The 23,541-nt window shown below is 39.8% G+C and overlaps 1 protein-coding gene across 1 annotated transcript; it reads right to left on the bottom strand.

Moving 5' to 3' along the window:
- Positions 1-5,168: 5,168 nt before the first annotated feature.
- Positions 5,169-9,078, bottom strand: LOC132888377 (extracellular calcium-sensing receptor-like). The gene is made up of 6 exons (XM_060924432.1): positions 8,864-9,078; positions 8,418-8,709; positions 7,467-8,258; positions 7,075-7,302; positions 6,753-6,876; positions 5,169-6,070 (listed from the first exon to the last, which is right to left on the bottom strand). The coding sequence occupies exons 1-6, from the start codon at positions 9,076-9,078 to the stop codon at positions 5,169-5,171; spliced, it is 2,553 nt and encodes an 850-aa protein (XP_060780415.1).
- Between the last annotated feature and the right edge of the window lie 14,463 nt (positions 9,079-23,541).

The following is a 23,541-nucleotide window of genomic DNA, read 5'->3' as shown; positions in this document are numbered from 1 at the left end:
CTTGTATTTAAAGCCCCTCTTTCACAGATTAGAGGTGAAATTGATGGAAATTTCATATCAAGGAAAAATCACATATATTTATTCTATATCTCAATAGTTCTTTGTAACCATGAAGAGTGAATGAGAATAATTTTTTTGAAATATGTCGCTAACTGTTTAAGTTCCTCACAGAAATGATAATAATCACACAGTTAGTTGAGAAGAATTTATATTAATTGTGAGCAACTGTGGAATTAACAATTTTATCTTATGTTTGTAACACAGAAGTGGTCGGCTGTCTGTGCCTCCTTGTATTTAAAACCCCTCGTTCACAGAGTATAGGCGAAATTGATTGAAATTTCATATCAAGGAAAAAAAATCACATATTTATTCTATATCTCAGTAGTTCTTTGTATGTAATTGATCAGGATGAGAAAATGGATCATTTTGATGGTATGCATTATTGAAAGGGTCATTTGTAACAGTATCACTGCTACTGCTTATATTTCACTGTCATTTTGCAAACAGTCCTATTTCGCCATATCAAATACACAAAATGTACAGTGGTGCTTGAAAGTTTGTGAACCCTTTATAATTTTCTATATTTCTGCATAAATATGACCTAAAACATCATCAGATTTTCACACGAGTCCTAAAAGTAGATAAAGAGAACCCAGTTAAACAAATAACACAAAAATATTATATTTGGTCATTTATTTATTGAGGAAAATGATCCAATATTACATATCTGTGAGTGGCAAAAGTATGTGAACCTTTGCTTTCAGTATCTGGTGTGACCCCCTTGTGCAGCAATAACTGCAACTAAACGTTTCCGGTAACTGTTGATCAGTCCTGCACACCGGCTTAGAGGAATTTTAGCCCATTCTTCCATACAGAACAGCTTTAATTCTGGGATGTTGGTGGGTTTCGTCACATGAACTGCTCAGTTCAGGTCCTTCCACAACATTTGGATTGAATTAAGGTCAGGACTTTGACTTGGCCATTCCAAAACATTAACTTTATTCTTCTTTAACCATTCTTTGGTACAACGACTTGTGTGCTTAGGGTCGTTGTCTTGCTGCATGACCCACCTTCTCTTGAGATTCAGTTCATGGACAGATGTCCTGACATTTTCCTTTAGAATTTGCTGGTGTAATTCAGAATTCATTGTTCCATCAATGATGGCAAGCCATCCTGGCCCAGATGCAGCAAAACAGGCCCCAAGCATGGTACAACCACCACCATGTTTCAAAGATGGGATAAGGTTCTTATGCTGGAATGCAGTATTTTCCTTTCTCCAAACACAACGCTTCTCATTTAAACCAAAAAGTTCTATTTTGGTCTCATCCGTGCACAAAACATTTTTCCAATAGCCTTCTGGCTTGTCCATGTGATCTTTAGCAAACTGCAGAAGCGCAGCAATGTTCTTTTTGGAGAGTAGTGGCTTTCTCCTTGCAACCCTGCCATGCACACCATTGTTGTTCAGTGTTCTCCTGATGATGTACTCATGAACATTAACATTAGCCAATGTGAGAGAGGCCTTCAGTTGCTTAGAAGTTACCCTGGGGTCCTTTGTGACCTCGCTGACTATTACACACCTTGCTCTTGGAGTGATCTTTGTTGGTCAACCACTCCTGAGGAGGGTAACAATGGTCTTGAATTTCCTCCATTTGTACACAATCTGTCTGACTGTGGATTGGTGGAGTCCAAACTCTTTAGAGATGGTTTTGTAACATTTTCCAGCCTGATGAGCATCAACAATGCTTTTTCTGAGGTCCTCAGAAATCTCCTTTGTTCGTGCCATGATACACTTCCACAAACGTGTGTTGTAAAGATCAGACTTTGATAGATCCCTGTTCTTTAAATAAAACAGGGTGCCCACTCACACCTGATTGTCATCCCATTGATTGAAAACACCTGACTCTAATTTCACCTTCAAATTAACTGCTAATCCTAGAGGCTCACATACTTTTGCCACTCACAGATATGCAATATTGGATCATTTTCCTCAATAAATAAATGACCAAGTATAATATTTTTGTCTCATTTGTTTAACTGGGTTCTCTTTATCTACTTTTAGGACTCGTGTGAAAATCTGATGATGTTTTAGGTCATATTTATGCAGAAATATAGAAAATTCTAAAGGGTTCACAAACTTTCAAGCACCACTGTATCATATGATTCATATTTAAGTGAATAATCAGTCATCATAACTTGGCATTTTTAACCCAAGCAATCAAAAAGAGGAAATGTATTCAATATTTTCACTCATCTGTGAAGGAGGGGCTTTAATTCTTCATGATGTAGTTTACGTATATGTAAATCAATTTTACAAAAACATTTGAATTGTAATCAAAATATAATTTAACTTTAAGTTGTGAGAATGATTACATTTTAATGCAGTGTGGCAGTGTGTAAATCTGAAACTTGTTCAGATGTGATATAAGTAATGATATCTTCACTGTAAAAAGAAACTAGTAAAGAAAAAAAACGTGTTTCCATGTTACGTTAGTGATGAAAAAAGCAAATAGTTGAATAAATCAATGGGATATTGTGTGATAGTTTCAAACTTTTGTCTGTGTATTACTATTATGCTAATTGAAAATTTAGTACAAAATAAGGGGTGTATCTACATGACATCCTGCATGCACAACAAAGTAAAGTTTAATAAAATGTATGATAACTGATGAACATTTGAAACTCATCTCATCTCATCATCTCTAGCTGCTTTAACCTGTTCTACAGGGTCGCAGGCAAGCTGGAGCCTATCCCAGCTGACTACGGGCGAAAGGCGGGGTACACCCTGGACAAGTCACCAGGTCATCACAGGGCTGACACATAGACACAGACACCCATTCACACTCACATTCACACCTACGGTCAATTTAGAGTCACCAGTTAACCTAACCTGCATGTCTTTGGACTGTGGGGGAAACTGGAGCACCCAGAGGAAACCCACGCGGACACGAGGAGAACATGCGAACTCCACACAGAAAGGCCCTCGCCGGCCACGGGGCTCGAACCCGGACCTTCTTGCTGTGAGGCGACAGCGCTAACCACTACACCACCGTGCCGCCCACATTTGAAACTAAGGAGTAAAATTTAAAAATAATGATAGCAAATATGTTTTTGTTTTTCTGTCCAATAATTGCATTTAAAGAAACAAATATATGTACAGAAAAAGATATTCCTTGGTTATTAAAGAGGGTTTTGAAATGCATACATTTTTCCATGTTACGCAAGTGAACTTCAGAACATCATTAGAATTTTCCACAGTGGAGGCCAGATAAAGCAAGATGCTATCTTTATTCTTATTAAGCATGACAAAAGAAACATTGAGTGTTAAGTAAATGCAAAAAATAGTAAAATTAGAAAATGTCCCAAATGAGAGACCAGTTTCTGAGACATATATATATATATATAGTGGTGCTTGAAAGTTTGTGAACCCTTTAGAATTGTCTATATTTCTGCATAAATATGACCTAAAACATCATCAGATTTTCACACAAGCCGTAAAAGTAGATAAAGAGAACCCAGTTAAAGAAATGAGACAAAAAATATTATACTTGGTCATTTATTTATTGAGGAAAATGATCCAATATTACATATCTGTGAGTGGCAAAAGTATGTGAGCCTCTAGGATTAGCAGTTAATTTGAAGGTGAAATTAGAGTCAGGTGTTTTCAATTAATGGGAAGACAATCAGGTGTGAGTGGGCAACCTGTTTTATTTAAATAACAGGGATCTATCAAAATCTGATCTTCACAACACGTTTGTGGAAGTGTATCATGGCACAAACAAAGGAGATTTCTGAGGACCTCAGAAAAAGCATTGTTGATGCTCATCAGCCTGGATAAGGTTCCAAAACTATCTCTAAAGAGTTTGGACTCCACCAATCCACAGTCAGACAGATTTTGTACAAATGAAGGGAATTCACGACCAAACTGGGTCATGCAACAGGAAAATGATCCCAAGCACACCGGCAAATCAACATCTGAATGGCTAAAGTAAAAAAAAAAATCAAGGTGTTGGAATGGCCAAGTTAAAGTCCAGACTTCAACCCCAGTGAGATGGCCATTGAAAGTAGGCCAAAAGTTTTCCAAAAATGTTGTGAGAAACTGAAATAAATGGAGAAAATGGAATCTTCTCTGACAGAGAACATTTACTTCAAGTTATTGTTGCTGAAGATGCTTCTACATGTGACTGAATTATAAGATTTACTTAATTTTCCCACCTGGTTTCTGAATGTTGGTTTAAGTTTTTTGGGGAAATGCCACAGATTAAAATCTGTTGTGTTCTTATTGTCACCTGAGGGTATTTGTTTGGTTCCAGAAGTTGGTAAGACTCATACAATTGTTATTTATTTAGGCCACAATTAAAAAAAAGAAAGTAGGTTTATTATTATTCTTATTCTTATTATTATTATTATTTTAATGACTGTACATGAATACAAGATATCCACTACAGGTAGTTTCTATAGAAATCTTGAAGCCACAAACTCTTAAGTTATTTTAATAATTTGATAGGGTTTTCCATACAAGTCATACATTATTGTACTGCTCTAGTGCTGATCACTGATTTATAAAAGGAATCTCAATGAATATTGCATAGATGTCAGAAACCTCACAGACAAATGCTGGTTTAAAGCAATTTTTTGTTTGTTTGCTTATGAGTAATAACTGCACAAACCTACAGCTGCCAGTGGAATATGGTGTATGCAAATTTGTTAAACAATTCAATTCAATATTTATCCCTAAGGCACTACACTCTTTGTATTATAACAAAAAAATTGGGTTGCATGTATTTATTATTAAATTTATTTATTTATTACAGCTTGCATACCTTTATACAAGCTGCTCAAAGTTGTAACACCACTTAACAAAGAGTGGAATAAATGAGTTAAGAATAGTATTTATTTCTGTTGTGGCAATTAAGTGGAAAAAAGGAAACAACTAACAAAAACCTTGGAACATAATTTATACTGTTGTAGTACAGAATTTCTGGGATAGTTCAATAATTGGAGCATTATTTAAAATAAAAGAGCTGATATCTAATGTTTCTATATTCTTCTGAAGTATTTTGAACTGTACTTGGTTGTCTACAAGATGTATTAATCAACTAAGTTTAAAACTCAGTGGGCAATATGCTTTATATAAGGCCATAGTACTGATTAATATTTCAACTATTCGTTCACTTAACTTTTCCCATGATTTGCTTTTTAGTGTTTTTCTCTGGCTTCAATATAATTATATAACATTTTGGAAGAAAGATGCAGAACAGCAAACCAAAGCTGGAGGCTAAAATGGCAAATATCTCCACAGCTACAGTGAATTTTCCAGGTGAACTCACATAAGCTGGAATAAAAGTGATCCAGACTGCAGAGAACATTAGCATGCTGAATGTAATGAACTTGGCTTCATTAAAATTATCAGGCAACTTTCGTGCCAGAAAAGCCAAAACAAAACATAAAAGTGCCAAAAATCCTATATAACCCAACACAGCCCAGAAGCCTAAGTTTGACCCTAAATGACATTCTAGGATGATCTTATCTTTGTAGTGCTTCAGATTTTTGAAAGGAAAAGGAGGGGATATTGTTAACCAAAGCACACAAATAAGCACCTGTATGAGAGTGAAGGCAAGTACACTGAGTCTCTGTTGTGGAGGCCCAAACCATTTCATAACATCACTGCCTGGAAGTGTAGCCCTGAAGGCCATTAACACCACTATAGTTTTGCCCAGTACACAAGAAATACAAAGGACAAATGTGATCCCAAATGCTGTGTGGCGCAGCATACAAGACCACTCAGAGGGCCGACCAATAAAAGTAAGTGAACAAAGGAAACACAGAGCCAGAGAGAAGAGCAGTAGGAAGCTCAGTTCAGAATTGTTGGCTTTGACTATTGGTGTATCTTTATATCGAAAGAATATGATTGCTATTGCCATTGTCATAAATGCACCAAAAATGGAGACTGCTGTCAGCAAAATTCCCATAGTTTCCTCATAGGACAAATATTCGATTTCTTTCTTTACACATTTATCCTTGTGTGCATTTGACCAGTAATCTTGCTGGCACTGATCACATTTAATCGAGTCTGTCATTGGGAGAGAAAAGAAGTCGATACTACTAATAGTACATTTCATACAAGTTAGATATACAGAGTATTGCACATGTTTAACCCAAATGTGAGTTCTCAAAGTTTATAGATAAGTAGATAGACAGACAGACAGACAGACAGACAGTCAGTACTTTGCAAAAGTCTTCGGCACAAAATTAAATAAAGTCGATAGTTGGTGTGATCACCTTTTGTACAAACATATTAGTCTCAGATACAATCGCCCAGTTCTGTGAGGAAATTAGCTTGCAAGTTTTACTGATCTTGGACCACCACACGTGCTTATTTATTTTGCATGCAAAATGCAGCTACCCTCATTCTGTTTTTTGTTTTGTTTTTGTCTGAGAAGTGGTGTCTTACATAATGCTGCTTTCTTTACTGACATACAAACATTTTTCTCGAACATTTAATTTTGTGCTGGAATACTAATGTACGGAAAATACTTTTCATAAAAATACCATAACATGCAATAAACTTTAATAAAGTAAACAAATATGAGAGCTGGTGTAACAACCCTTTGCTTTAAAAAATGTAGTCTCAGGTACACTTTGTACAACTGTATAAGGAAAATTATACTGAGCGTCTTGAAGAATGTGCCGCAGGGTCCCCCCATCCATTTTAGATATTCTTAATCTTTACATAATCTTTTGTCCTTTTTTACCTGTCATATTGCTGATTTCTCCTGCAGCACACGGGATGCAGTCAAAGCAGCAGATGGGTTTTCCTTTCTGTACTGCTTTTCTGGTGCCTGGAGGACAGCTCTCTTGGCATATAGATATTGGTACCTATTATTGAGATGAATATTCATAATGAAATCCAAAATATTAATATTTTCTTCATTTTTTTCCACTTGTGACTGTTAAACAATTAAATACAAGCAAGAGACATACATGCATACACACACACACACACACACACCAAATGCTTGACATATAGGGAAATTAAATTATAATTTATACAATTTATACCAACCATATATTCACCTTATTGGTATTTTGTGTCCACACAATCGAGGACTTGTTTAATGCTAATCGAACATGAGCAGGAAGAGAGGAGTCATACATGCCAACGGTGACAAATTCACTTTGATTCTCTTTATTTATTTGCCAGTTAATTATTTCATATTTTGCTGGTGGGTCACCATTTATATCAAAATAAACTTCTTCACCTTCTTTGGTCTTGAAATGTACCTTTCTGAGATGATCTAGAAACTTGGAAAAAAAATAGTGCAAATGTATATGTGAATTAAAATATGTTGTTTTTTTTGGTTTACAGTGAAAACAAATTAATTTTAAATTAGTGCAGCATTTGTGTGGCAAAGGTCTAAAGCCTATGTGAAAAAAAAAAAAAAAACTTTTTAACAATATTAACTCACTGTGAAAGGACTGGGCTGCTTATTTGTAGGACATGTTTGTTTGCAGCCAAGAAGTTCATGTAATGTGTGGGCAATGGCATACACTCCTTTATACACATTACTGAAAATGGGCATCAAGGACATGTCAGTGAAAGTGTTTTCCATCTCAGACAATTTTTCTTCTCCTGTGCACACTGGAGAGTTTGCTGATTCATTCTGCATTGTATATTTACACTTAAACAAAGCCTCCCAAAATTTTGTAAAAATGGCACTTCCAACAGATTTCAGTGGCTTTATATCTAGAATGAAGTCCTTCAGACCTGCCACCCTTGTTTTGGGGATAGCTAGCCCTATGGCTCCTTGCAGTATGTTGTGCTTATCATGCTTGGCCACTATTGGATCAGCGATCCAGCCCTCAGTTCCCACCCACTGGTATCCAGTGATGTTGTGTTCAGAAAATACATGCACCAAAATTTCCAAATCCCATTGAGTGAGAAATCCCACTATCACTCGAGAAGTGGAGCTTTTAATTTGCTCAACAATTCTCAGCACTCTGTCCTGTGAATAGGTTCTAAAAAATGTAAGGGAATATTCTAAGCAGATGCCCAGTTGCTTTGCTACTTTGGTAAAAGTTGCCATCCCATTGTTACCATAATCATCATCTCTTCTGATTGCTCCCACCCAGGTCCAGCCAAAGTGCTTAACCATCTCTGCCAGTGCTCTGCTCTGGTAAAAATCACTGGGAACAGTGCGCAAAAATGAGGGATATTTCATCTTGTCACTGAGACACTCACAGGTGGCAAAGTAACTGACCTAAAATTAGATTCACATAGGCATCTCTGGCATTAGGTTCAGATTCAGGATTTTTCCACCCAACATCAAAATTAAACTACAATATTTCTTTCCATCTGTTTGTTTCTTATACTTTGTAAAATTCTGTAATTATAAAATTAAAAAAAATTAAATTCTTACTAAGGGAATGCTGAAGGGTCCTATACTCTTTGCTATAGCCATGGACACAGATGAATACGTCTCTCCTATTACGGCTTGCACCTGTGCTGGCTTTGTGCAGATGTCATCAGAGGTCGAGTTCTCATTTCCATTAATTAGTGTCATTGCCACTTTTACCCCCAGTGCTGCAGAACCACAGGTGTCATAGATCTTGTAGCCCAACGAGACTCCAGGAAGTAAAGATGAACTGTTGTTGATCTCCTCTGTTGCAAAGATCAAGGACTGTGAATACTGGAAAGCTCTGAAGTCTAGACTGATTAAAGATCAGAAAAATATTACATGCAGTATAAATTACTTAATATTGTTCAACTAACAGTAACTTTACTGCTTGTGGATCATTATTTATATTTTGATTACAGTAGACCTTCAATAAATGCCTTAAATGCTTCTTTTCCTTTACTGCTTACCTCATACACGTCATTGAAGATGGCCTGACTGAATAGGACAAATCTGTGATTTCCCAACTGCTGTGAAAGGGGAAAATTGCTCCAACTATGATGTCACCATTCTTCCATATATGTGGGTATATAGGCTCTCCACGCAGACTGCATGTAGCTTTATTAGCTCTGGAAAAATTGATGATAGCCATTGCAACCTGAAAAAGTGTGAAGATAGACTCCATTTACCACTACACATCTGGGAGTGTGTGTGTGTGTGTGTGAGAGAGAGAGAGATCAAGTTGAACAGGAAGCATATGTGGTATTTATACAAACTGAAATGCAAAGTCTCTATGGTAAAGTTACACTTGTGGCACATGATCAAAGGAGGCATGACAATGTGACAGCCTGTGTTATCTTCAGATTTCCATGCCTAAAAGTGTTTTCTGTTCCTTTCTTTTCCCCCACAATAGCTACTCTCTGCTGGGTAAACTTTTCTTTGAATATCTACACCCCCTACATACTAATATTTGATGGTAAAGAATAATCAGTAACGCTAGGCATTACAAAAAATGTCTAATCATAAATTTCCTTTAAAAATTATTTGCATCAATTGAATCTGCCATGTCTCCAGTATTGATTGTCTCCCCAGCCCAAAATCCAGAGAACTTACTACTGTATTTTTTTAGTGAGTATGTAGATGAAACAATTGCAAGACTATAGCCTCCATTATTATTATTATTATTATTATTTTTTTTTTTTTATGGATGAACCCTCTGGCCTATGTAGTATGTCACATTTATTTCATTTTTACTTCATAGGATTCGTATGCTATTTTAATCTCATCACATATTGTAATATTAATACCACCACCTGGGACAGCATGGCTGTAAGCACTCTGTCTGTGAAGTCAGGAGAATACAAGAGTGGCTGACTAACCATATGATATTCCAGTGCAGGAGGTTACATTACAGAGTCCCTCTGTAATACTGCATTTTGAGATATTGCAGAGATGCACTCCTTCCAGATATTGCATTGTGTAATCCACTTGTAACTCTAGCAATGTCTATATACACTCATTTCTAATGACCTGGCAAGTTACATAGCAACTCTATTGAAGTGGAGATCAATCAATGGAAGTGGCTGCAAAAGGCTTTTGGGGTGGCCAGAAGATTCACCAGCTGACATTTGCAGCATGCCACAACCTGCATGTATACATCACAAATGCCCAACCAATAAAAATGGGCCATGAGATGGTTTAGTGTCTTATACAAATCCTAAATGCCCAACCATAGGATGATGGTGAGCTGCCTGGTGTTGTAAGTCTTTCTGGATGACCATTAAAACACTGCAGTTTCATCAGAAGTAAGTTGACTGAATATAATGACTGAATGAATGAATGAATGAATTAGGAAAGCAAGGGCCAGGTAATAATAAAAGAGATGGTTGATTGCATGCACGAAGACAACCTGGACATCTTACAGTTGAAACAAAGGTGGACACAGCTGGTTTTATACTGATGAGTGCATGAAAAAAAAGACATGCTCTGGACCACATAGATCATGCCCAAGGCTACAAGAGGAGAAAAATATGACCCAATGAACAGTCACATATACATCATGAGTCAACAAACACCATTATAAAAATCACATTAGATTGAATGGGTCTTAAAATAGCCATAACATATATATATATATATATATATATATATATATATATATATATATATAATATAAATATTATATAAATATTATATATATATATATATATATATATATATATATATATATATATATATATATATATCATAATATAGCCATTAACAAATAATGACCATAAAGTTGCTCATTTAAAGCAAGCTTAAAAATCCTGTACTGCCGTACATCCCGTAACCACTAGCCAGGTAATTACCCATCAACTAGTGCAACTCAAACAATTAGAATATCAGGAAAAAGTTCAATGTTTTCCACCAGTTATTTAAGAAAGTGAAAATTTAATATATTTTAGACTCACTACATGTAAACTAAAATGTTTCAAGGATTTTTCTATTTTAATTTTGATAATTAAATAATAAGGTGGCACGGTGGTGTAGTGGTTATCACTGTCACCTCACAGCAAGAAGGTTCCATGATCGAACCTTGCGGCCGACAGGGGCCTTTCTGTGTGGAGTTTGCATATTCTCCCCGTGTCTGCCTGGGTTTCCTCCGGGTGCTCCGGTTTCCCCCACAGTTCAAAGACATGCAGATTGTACGATGGGGCCACTGTAATTGGTGTAAACTGTAGTGGTTTCCAAGTCATAATGTATGTAAATATATAGATCTTGCTATGGCTAAAAGCTAATACAATAAATTAATTATGGCTGACAGCACAAAAAATCTTAAAATATTTTAGTTTGAGTAAAGAGTATAAATACTGTGTATCTCTTGGTCTAATTCATGACATGGAACCACAATCATGAGGAATACTGCAAACTTGACAGTTACCCAGAAGATGATCATCGACACCCTCCACAAGGAGGGTAAACCACAGGAGGTCATTGCTGATAAGGCTGGCTGGAAAAGGTGCACAAGCAACAGGTATGACCACAGTCTTGAGGAGATTATGAAGAAAAGTCAATTCAAGAACTTGCAAGAGCTTTATAAGGAGAAGACTGAGGCTGGTATCAGTGCATCAGAGCCACCATGCACAGATGTCTTCAAGAAAGGGGCTACAACTGTTGCATTCCTAATATCAAGCTACTCTTGAACCAGAGGCAACATTAAAAAAAAACATCTTACCTGGGCTAAGGGGAGAAAAAAAAACTGGACTCTTGCGAAGTGGTTCAAAATCTTCTTTTCAGATGAAAGTGAATTTTACATTTCATTTGAAAATCAAGGTCCTAGAGTCTGGAGGAAGAGTGGAGAGTCACAGAATCCAAGATATTTAAAGTCCAGTGTGGAATTTCTGCAGTCTGGGGTGCCATGTCATCTGTTGCTGTTCGTCCACTGTGTGTTATCAAGTCCAAAGTCAATGCAGCCATATACCAGGAGATTTTAGAGCACTTCATGCTTCTATCTGCTGACAAGCTTTATGGAGATGCTGGTTTCTTTTTCCATCAGAACGTAGCCCCTGCCCACAGTGCCAAAATTACTACCAAATGGTTTGCTGATCATGATATTACTCTGCTTTACTGGCCAGCCAACTCACCTGACTTGAACCCCATATTGTCAAGAGGAAGATGAGAAACACCCAACCCAAAAGTACAGGTGAACTGAAGGCTGCTATCAAAGCATCCTGGGCTTCAGTAAGACCTCAGCAGAGCCACTGGCTGATGGCATACATACCACACCACATTGATGCAGTCTTCTTCTTCTTGTATGTCAGCTATACACAGTCCAAAAGATCACACATACACTCAAGCACAGACATAAGTACAGTGCAATTCCTCCTCTGCAATTAACCCATCTGAAGCAGTGCACATGCACACACAGGCGAGCAATGAGCACATACACATACCCAGAGCAGTGGACAGCTATGCTACAGCATTCGGGGAGCAGTTGGGGTTTAGTTGCTTTGCTCAAGGGCATTTCAGTCCAACTTTCAGGCCATGGCTGCCCCATGTTAACCTAACTGCATGTCATTAGACTGTGGGGGAAACCAGAGCACCCAGAGGAAACCCACACAAACATGGGGAGAACATGAAAACTCCACACAGAAAGGCCTCTATCAGCCACTCGAACCCAGAACCTTCTTGCTGTGAGGTGACAGTGCTAACCACTATACCACTGTACCACCGAGTCAGCAATCTGACTCTAAATGTTGAGAAGACTAAAGAGATAAATAGAATAGAATGCCTTTATTGTCACTATACACATGTACATTGAGATTAAAGCATCTCCAATAACAGTGCAAAACAGTGTGTAGAGAGAGAGAGAGGAAGAAAAAAAAGGGGGGGGTGTAAGGGGGGTAAGGTGCACAGTCCTGAGGTGTATGTGTTGTGTTACACATTATGGAGTGAGGTATTGCTCATTGCACATTATAAAGTATTGCACATTATAAATTATTGCATGAGAGAGTCACATTATAAAATAAAATATTAAACATTATGAAGTATTGCAAGGTAAGGTAAGGTGCACGGACTTGAGGTGTATGTGCTACGTGTAAGGTGCACAGTCCTGAGGTGTATGTGTTGTGTGTAAGGTGCACAGTCCTGAGGTGAATGTGTTGCGTTTCACATTATGGAGTGAGGTATTGCACATTATAAAAGTATTGCACAGAGAGAGTCACCTTATAAAGTACTGCACATTATAAATTATTGCACGAAGAGAGTCACATAGTAAAATAAATAGACTGTAAAGTCAGAGTATATCCGAGTTCAGGGCGGTTATGGCTTTTGGAAAGAAGCTGTTTTTGAATCAATTTGTCTTTGTCCTGATGCACCTGTAGAGCCTCCCTGAGGGCAACAGGTCGAACAGATCAAAGCCAGGGTGGGAGCTGTCCTTGATAATGTTCTTAGCTCTGCTAAGGCAGTGGGAGGTGTAAATGTCCATCAGGGAGGGGAGAGGGCAGCCAATGATCTTCTGTGCTGCCTTAGCTACCCTCTGGAGCCTCTCCCTGTCTACAGCAGTGCAGCTGCCGTACCATACTGTAATACAGTACATCAGCAGGCTCTCAATGAATGAGCAGTAGAAGGTCAGCAGCAGGTTGGAGTTTAGGTTGTACTTCCTGAGGACTCTCAGGAAGTATAGCCACTGCTGAGCCTTCTTAATGACTGCTGAAATGTTTACTGACCAGGAGATGTTGGTGGAGATGAGGACGCCGAGAAACCAGAAGGTGTGGACCCTCTCCACATACTCGTTATTGATGTAGAGGGGGGCTAGGTCGGTGCTGTGCTTCCTGAAGTCAACAATGAGCTCTTTGGTTTTCTTGGTGTTCAGAGCGAGGTTATTTTCTGAACACCAGGCTGCCAACTTCAGGACCTCCTCTCTGTAGGCTGCTTCGTCTCCCTTTGTGATGAGTCCGACCACTGTGGTGTCGTCAGCAAACTTGACGATAAGGTTGTTGCTGTTGTGGGTCGGACTACAGTCGTGGGTGTAGAGGCAGTACAGGAGGGGGCTCAGCACACAGCCCTGTGGAGAGCCTGTGCTTAACGTGTGGGTGGAGAAGTGGGGGCCAAGTCTCACAGTCTGGGGGTGGTTGGTAAGAAAGTCCTTTCTAAATGTTAACTTTAGAAAGAGACCTGCTGTTTGCTCCCCACTGCACATCAATGGTTCCACTGTTGAAACAGTCAGCAATGTGAAGTTTCTGAGAGTGCACATGGAAGAAAACCTCTCCTGGACCCTGAACACCACTGGCATCACCAAGAAAGCTCAACAGCATCTACACTTTCTGCAAGAGCTGAAGAAGGCCAGCCTCTGTCCTCCCATCTTCACATCCTTCTACCAAGGGACCGTTGAGAGTGTTCTCTGTTCTTACATCACTGTCTGGTTCAGGAACTGCAATGTTGCTGAACAAAAGGCTCTGCAGTGGATAGTGAGGACAGTAGAGAGGATCACTGGGGTCCCTCTCCCACCCATCTCCCAACTCTGTCACAAGCAAATCATCCACCATGCCAACAGCATAGTGCAGGACAAGTCCCACCTGCACATGCACTGTTCTCCCTCCTGTCATCTGGCAGATGGTACCGAAGCATCTGAACCACGAATGCCAGACACTCCAACAGCTTCTTCACCAGGCAGTCAGAGGCCTCAAATCACTGTTACCCCCTGAAGAATTGACAGTTGTCAAACAGTTCAAACTGAAACCACAACTTCTCATCCATTTCTGATCCATTTTCACAACACTGCCCATTTGCACATACAGTGTCTTGCAAAAGTATTAATCCCCCTTGATGCTTGTCCTTTTTTGTTGCATTACAAGATGGAATTAAAATGGATTTTTGGAGGGTTAGCACCATTTGATTTACACAACATGCCTACCACTTTAAAAGTATAAATTGTTGTTTTATTGTGACACAAACAATAATTAAGGTGAAAAAAACAGAAATCTGGAGTGTGCGTAGGTATTCACCCCGTTTTGTATGAAACTCTGAAATAAGAGCTGCTCCAACCAATTCACTTCATAAGTCACATAATTAATTGATTAAGATCCACCTGTCTGAAATCAAAGTATCACATAATCTGTCACATTATGTCTGTATAAATCAACCTGTTCCGGAAGGACCCTGACTCTGCAACACGAGTAAGCAAGCAAAATGAAAACCAAGGAGCAATCCAAACAGGTCCGAGACAAAGTTGTGAAGAAGTATGGATCAGGGTTGGGTTCTAAAAAAATATCCCAAACTTTGAATATCCCAGGGTGCACCATTAAATCCATTATAGCAAAATGGAAAAAATATGTCTCCACCACAAACCTGGCCACCCACTAAAACTCACAGACCAGGCAAGGAGGGCATTAATCAGAGATGCAACAAAGACACCAAAGATAACACTGAAGGAGCTGCAAAGATCCACAGCAGAGATGGAAGTATCTGTCCATAGGACCACTTTAAGCCATACATTCCACAGACCGGGGCTTTATGGAAGAGTGGCCAGAAAAAGCCATTGCTTAAAGAAAACACATTTGGAGTTTGCTCAACAGCATGTGGTAGATTCCCCAAACACATGGAAGAAGATTCTGTGGTCAAATAAGACTAAAATTGATCTTTTTGTCTATCATGGGAAATGCCATGTGTGGCACAAACCCAACACCCTGAGAATATCGTTCCTACAGTGAAGCATGGTGGTGGAAGCATCATGATATGGGGATGTTTTTCACCTGCAGGGACAGGAAAGCTGGTCAGGAGTGAAAGAAAGATGGATGGCACTAAATATAGGGCAATTCTAGAGGAAAACCTACTTGAGTTGGCCAGAGGTTTGAGACTGGAATGAAGGTTCACATTCCAGCAGGACAATGGCCCAAAATGTACTGCAAAAGCTACACTGGAGTGGTTTAAAGGGAACATTTAAATGTCTTGGAATGGCCTAATCAAAGCCCAGACCTCAATCCAATTGAGAATCTGTGGCATAACTTGAAGATTGCTGTACACCACTGCAAACCATCAAACTTAAAGGAATTGGAGCAGTTTTGCCTTGAGGAATGGACAAAAATCCCAGTGGCTCAATGTGTTAAGTTAATAGAGACATAGCCCAAGAGACTTGCAGCTGTAATTGCAGCAAAAGGTGGCTCTACAAAGTATTGACTATGGGGGTTGAATACCTATACACACTCCAGATTTCTGTTTTTTTCATCCTAATTATTGTTTGTGTCACAATAAAACAACAATTTTCACCTTTAAAGTTGTAGGCAAGTTGTGTAAATCAAATGGTGCTAACCCTCCAAAAATCCCTTTTAATTCCAGATTGTAATGCAACATAATAGGACAAACATGAAGGGGGTGAATACTTTTGTAAGACACTGTATGTTACCTCTGGGTAATATTATTCATAAGCATGGTATTAGTTTCCACTGTTATGCTGATGACACACAGTTTCATGTTTCTGGAAAGCCAGATGAGAGACGCCTGCTTAATAAAATTGAGGAATGTGTAAAGGACATTAGACACTGGATGCTTATTAACTTCCTTCTACTTAACTCTGATGTGACAAAAGTACTTGTACTAGGACCACATGCAACTAGAAGTAGGTTTTCTGATTACATAGTAACTCTGAATGGCCTTTCTGTTTCTTCGCATGCAGCCGTAAAAGACCTCGGTGTGATCATTGACTCCAGTGTTTTGTTTGTATCAATAACATTACCTGCATAACTTTCTTTCATCTCAGAAATATTGCTAAGATAAGAAATATAATGTCACAACATGATGCAGAAAAAAATAGTTCATGCTTTTGTTACCTCTAGGTTGGATTAGTGTAATGCCTTACTGTCTGGATGTTCCAATAAGTGCATAAACAAGCTCCAGTTAGTTCAAAATGTAGTAGTAAGAGTCCTTATTAGAACTAAAAGCTATGACCACATCACCTCTATCTTATCCACATTGCATTGGCTCCCAATCAAATTTTGCATTAATTATAAAATATTACTATTGACCTTTAATACACTGAATGGTCTTGCACCACAGTACCTGAGAGAAATTCTGGTCCTTTATGACCCACCACGCCTACTTAGATCAAAGGGTGCAGGCTATCTGTTGGTACCTCATATAGTGAAGGCTACATCAAGGGGCAGAGCCTTTTCTTACAAAGCCCCACAGTTATGGAAAAGCCTTCCAAGTAGTGTTTGGGACTCAGACATGGTCTCAGTGTTTAAGTCTAGGCTGAGAACATTTTTTTTCAAGGCTTTTGTTAATAGTTTTTTTATTAGGTTAAATGAGTAGATCTGCAGGGTCCTTAGGCATAGAGTGTTTTGGTAAACTGGGATGTATGGATGCTGTCGCCCCCAACTCTCAGACATTTACTTGGGCTTGTTGATTGTGGAGTGGCTGGCTCCTTTATGTCCCAGGGCTCTTTCATGTCTGTGTTACCTTCTGGCTCTGCCTTTTAGTTATGCTGTCATAGTCAGTCTTGCCTGAGTCCCTATTGCATTCAGCACAAAATGTATGCTGTTTTTAACCATTAGGTGACACAGGACATACCTAACAATCTCTCTCTCTCTCTCTCTCTCTCTGTGTTTTTCCCTCTGTCTCTCTCTGTCAAGTTACATGTCGATCCTGAGACACCAGTGATGCTGACCTCTTCTGCTCCTTGGATCTGCCTGATCCATCCTGATCCCCTTTCTTGCTGGAGTCTCATCACATTGGTCCTGTAGAACATGACCCCATATGGACAGTCAAAAGTCACATTTGGAAAATGGCAGCAATGTTCTTTTTGGAGAGCAGTGGCTTTCTCCTTACTACCCTGCCATGCACACCATTGTTGTTCAGTGTTCTCCTGATGGTGGACTCAGGTACATTAACATTAGCCAATGTGAGAGAGACCTTCCGTTGCTTAGAAGTTACCCTGGAGTCCTTTGTGACCTCACCAACTATTACATGTCTTGCTCTTGGAGTGATCTTTGTTGGTCGACCACTCCTGGATAGGGTAACAATGGTCTTGAATTTCCTCCATTTGTACACAATCTGTCTGACTGTGGATTGGTGGAGTCCAAACTCTTTAGAGATGGTTTTGTAACCTTTTCCAGCCTGATGAGCATCAACAACGTTTTTTCTGAGGTCCTCAGAAATCTCCTTTGTTTGTGCCATGATACACTTCCACAAACATGTGTTGTGAAGATCAGACTTTGATAGATCCTTGTTATTTAAATAAAACAGGGTGCCCACTCACACCTGATTGTCATCCTATTGATTGAAAACACCTGACTCTAATTTTACCTTCAAATTAACTGCTAATCCTAGAGGTTCACATACTTTTGCCACTCACAGATCTGTAATATTGGATCATTTTCCTCAATAAATAAATGACCAAGTATAATATTTTTGTCTCATTTGTTTAACTGGGTTCTCTTTATCTACTTTTAGGCCTTGTGTGAAAATCTGATGATGTTTTAGGTCATATTTATGCAGAAATATAGAAAATTCTAAAGGGTTCACAAACTTTCAAGCACTGTAGGTCAGTATGCCTTTCCAGTGGAAGATGTTTCAACAAAAATGGCAGATTCTTGAAAAAAAATCTGCATTTGAGCTTGCAATATTGCATCATTGGTCACTTTTATGTTCTTCTCACAGGATGCTTCCCACAACACCCTGCCCTACCTCTGCTTCCACACTCCCAAAATGCCCAATAAAGTTTTAATTTTGGAGTTAGTGGTGCTCCCTAATGGCAACAGCCAAAAGAAGAAGAGGAGTTGTAGTTAGTAGTGATGGAGTGGAAGGGATAGGTTGTAAGGTACCTGCAGGTATCTTGCACATTACAGTCAATAGGTACTATTGTTTCCTCATTTAGAGCTAAGAAGAAGCCAATCAATGATGGGGTGCTCAAAAGGTTGACTGACCAATCCAATAGGTTGAATCAGCTTATCTATGAACTGGCAAGTTTTATATGTTCTGGCATAACTAACAATAGACTAAGCTCAAATACATCAATCAATCCATTCTATACACTGCTTATCCATCAGGGTTTCTAGAGGAAGCTGGATTCAATCCCAGTTGACTTTGGGTGCCTGGGCATGTTGCTGATTTATTGCAGGTCTAACACGGAGACAAACAGCCATTCACAGTCATATTCAGTTCAAATACAAATAACTCAAAATGTGCTTAGGTTTTGATCATGTCCCAGTTACCTGTCTGATCATAGGCAACATTTAACACTGTCAAATGGTCGGATGAAGGGACAATTCCATGATAGGATCTCAAACAAACTTATCACTACACTGAACCCATTTCATCACCTGGATTCTCGTTCATAAATGATGTATACACACAAACACAGATCTGGAATGTGCATATGCAACCTCGCATGCAGAAACCAGGATTTATAAAGAAAAATCTGACAGGCACTTGGTGGGTACAGAAGCTATGACCCACACATACAGCCATGCCAATTATATCCTGGGAGGGGATTTAAGGAAACTCACACAGGCATTTTTTTTAATATATATAATGTGATTTAAATCAATCTCTTCTTCTTCTTCTTTTGGCTGCTCCCAATTAGGGGTCACCACAGCGGATCTTTCATCTCCATTGCTCCCTGTCTTCCACATCCTTCTCTACCACACCTGCCACTTTCATGTCCTCTCTCACCACATCCATGTATCTCCTCTTTGGCCTTCCTCGTTTTCGTTTGCCTGGCAGCTCCATCCTCAACATTCTCCTTCCCACATGCTCTGCATCTCTTTTCAGGATGTGCCCATACCATCTCAGTCTCATCTCTCTTAGCTTAATTCCCAAGCTCTCCACATGTGCTGTCCCTCTGATGTGCTCATTCCTTATCCTGTCCAACCTTGTCACTCCTATCGCAAACCTTAACATCCTCAATTCTGCCACCTCCAACTTTGCCTCCTGTCTCTTCGTTAAGTGGACGGTCTCCAATCCATACATCACAGCTGGTCTCACTACTGTCTTATACATCTTACCTTTTACTTTTGCTGGGACTTTCCTATCACAAATGACTCCCGAAATCCTTCTCCAACTGCTCCACCCTGCCTGCACTCTCTTTCTCACCTCATTATTGCAACCCCCATTTTCCTGCACAGTTGACCCCAGGTACTTGAATTCACCAACTTTCTTTATGTCTACTCCTTGCATCTTCACTCCACTCTCATCCCCATTCTCATTGATGCACATGCATTCTGTTTTGCTCCTGCTCACCTTCATTCCTCTTTGTTCCAATGCATCCCTCCATCTCTCCAAACCCAACTCAACCTCCTTTCTACTTTCACCACATATCACAATATCATCCGCAAACATCATGTTCCATGGTGACTCTTGCCTCACTTCGTCCGTCAAGCTATCCATCACTATGGCAAACAAAAAAGGACTCCAAGCAGATGCTTGATGGAGTCCCACCATCACCCTGAACCATTCAGTTGTTCCAACTGCACACCTCACTGCTGTTTCACTGTTCTCATACATGTCTTGCACCACTCTAATATACTTCTCATTCACTCCACTCTGTAGGGACAGTGACCGTGCCCATAACCATGGTAATCCTTTCACAACCAGTTTGAAACACACCCATCTCTGTACTCGACACCATGTTTTATCTCCTCCCCTTCCTCTGACTTCCTGTGACTGTATTGGACAGAGAGGATACCTGATACCGGGTACAGTGACGTCACGACTGCTTTAAATTAACGAGGGAAACGAACTCACACTCTCTCTGGCTGTGGATGTCCTCTCTGGTGGACTCCACACATGAAAGGGAGAAGCCGATGCATTTGGCGCTACAGAAGGACAGAGAACAAAGAATGAGCTATTGATACTGGACTTCAGAATCAGAATCACTTTAATTTGCCAGGTATGTGAACACACACGAGGAATTTGACTCCAGTTTCACTTAGCTCTCTTAGTACAAACAGATAAAAAGCGTTGACAAAAAAAACTATGTTGTAGAAGGGTAAATATATGTATAGACAAGGATTTTTTTTATCTTTTGGTGCAAAATGGTGCATAGTGCAAGGATGACTTAGTAAATATAAATATACAGTGTGCACAGAATGACGGTATGAGTGTGCAGATATTTCACAGTTGATGTTACTGATATTTGAGTCCAGTTTTAGCTGTTCATCACAGAGACAGCCTGGGGGAAAAAAAAACTGTTCTTGTGTCTGGTTGTTTTTGCGTACAGTGTTCTGTAGCGTCTCCCAGAGGGGAGAAATTTAAACAGTTTGTGACCAGGGTGTGATGGGTCTGCAGAGATGTTACCTGCCCGTTTCCTGACTCTGGACAGGTACAAGTCTTGGATGGAGGGCAGGCTGACACCAATAATTTTCTCTGCAGACCTTATTGTCCATTGCAGTCTGTTCTTCTCCTGCTTGGTGACCGATCCAAACCAAACCATGATGGAAGAGCAGAGAACAGACTGAATGATGGCAGAGTAGAATTGTGTCAGCAGCTTTAGCCAAAGTTCAATGTATTTGACCTTCGCAGAGTTGTAATAATAACTGAACCAGTTAGTTACTGCAGCCCACGCAGTGTTTCAAAGAGAAAAGGCAACCGGATCCCCTTTCCCTTTTTCAATGTTGACGAATTATAAACAAGATTCCTTCTAGATCATCGGACCACCGAGGATCTCCAGCTGACGAGCTGAAGGAACAAAACCGTCTTCTTCTCGGATGTGCGTCCCGCGCTATCCCGGATAACAGAAGGCACTTCCAATCGCTAATAAGAGCGATCACCCTGAGTAAGGAGCAAAACCATCTTCTTCCCGGATCTGTGTCCCACGCTATCCCGGATAAGGCACACTTCAATCGCTAATGAGTAAGGCTGGCATCTGGGCAAAGTTTGTTAGTTTAACTTGTAGCTAGTTAACGTGAACAGTGTTGTTTATTTGAATTCATTTATGATTTTAAATGTACGCATTTTGATTCACATGAAAGTCGGTCTTAGACCATGTGTTGTTGATTTACTTTGTTTACTATGTGATTTAGCTAGATTGTGCATGTTCTCTCTCTCTCTCTCTCTCTCTCTCTTGCTTTTTAACTGAGGCTAGTTCAAACTAGAGCTGAAGATCTTTGGGCTTAATTTCTGTCATTTTACTCAGGCTCAGGTTTGCGCGGTAAATGAGCAGTCATGTGATGCATTTTGATTAGCGCCAGAAACATGCAAAAATGGATGCTGAGGAGGTGAAACGGAGGCTGGCCTCTGGTGATTACATTTTGGTTGCACCGTCAGCGAAAGTACAGTCTGAGGTGTGGAAAAGTTTTGTCATTGTCCATGATGAGAAATGCAAAAGATGCGACTTTCTGTTTAAGCATGATAGCAAAACAACAGGGAATTTGTTGCTGATAAGACATGTTGATCGAAGCTGTTCAACATCTGCCAGTGATCAACCTACAGTCAAATCATTTGTTACAGCATTTAAACCCATCCCTGCCATGGTGAAACATTTGGTAATGGAGAAGCGTGTCAGCTTTTGCTGAAAAGACATTAGGCCTTTTAATGTTGTAAATGGCGAGGGGTTTGAAGAGCTGGCACAAGAACTAATTAATGTCGGAGCTGCATATGGGAGGGTTCCCGTAAAGTCTGTTATTCCCCACCATGTGACAATTGTGAAGAGGTGCACTGACATGGCAGAAGAAAAGAGAGAAGCTTTAGTGCAGAAACTTAAGAATTTGTTGAAGGATGGCACAGTCGCAATGACCACAGACATGTGGACAGAGGATTATCGGAAAATTAGTTATTTGACAATCTCATGCCATTTCATAAGTGAGGATATGGAACTGGTGAATTAAACCCTGACAACTGCAATGTTCCCTTTGGAAGAGGCAAAGACGGGAGAAAATATCAGATGGGAGATATTGAAATTACTGGTGACAAAGTTTGGCCTTGATGCTTCCTCTCTCAGCAAAATTGTATGGGTGACCAATGAGGGGGCAAACATTAAATTAGCTCTGCGGCCATACCAGAGGTTGGACTGCATTGACCATGTCATTAACACGGTACTGCGTCATGGACTCGACATTGCCGAGTTATCCAAAGCCGACGGTGCTCCAGACATAGGAGATACCATTTCTGCTGCTAAATCATTAGAGAGGTACGTTAAACAGTCTGGGTTGGCTGCGCAACTGTCAACAACATTGCTGCAAATGGGAGACACTCGGTTCAGTACAGTGTACCTCACACTGACCTCTATACAGGCCATATATCATGAGCTCCATGAAAAAGTGGAGGCACAAGGGGAGAGCGCACACATTGAAAAAATAGCACCGGACACACTGGGCTTTTTGATTAACTTTCTGAGGCCATTCTATGATGCACAGTGGGAACTTGAGGGAGACAACTATCCAACACTTAATCATGTGTGTCTCTGGTGTGAGAAACTGAAACGCCACTGTCAACCCAATGCCCTGGACTCCCATCAGCAAACTGTCGTGCGTAAACGGCATGAAGACTGTCTCGCGCGTAAAGTGATAATACAGGACCTCCACAAGATCGCAACATTCCTCTGGCCAAAGTTTAACCAACTTAAAATGTTGTCACATTCAGACAAGAATTCTATACATGCCCATGCCCGCACTCTTCTGCAAGCCATGGCTGCAGGTGCACAAGATGTGGACCCAGAGCTCTCCACAGTCGA

This window comes from Neoarius graeffei, chromosome 6, assembly GCF_027579695.1.
Source record: "Neoarius graeffei isolate fNeoGra1 chromosome 6, fNeoGra1.pri, whole genome shotgun sequence".
Lineage (NCBI taxonomy): Eukaryota > Metazoa > Chordata > Actinopteri > Siluriformes > Ariidae > Neoarius > Neoarius graeffei.
Note: the sequence above shows the minus strand (reverse complement) of the source record. Positions and strands in the feature narration are given on the sequence as shown.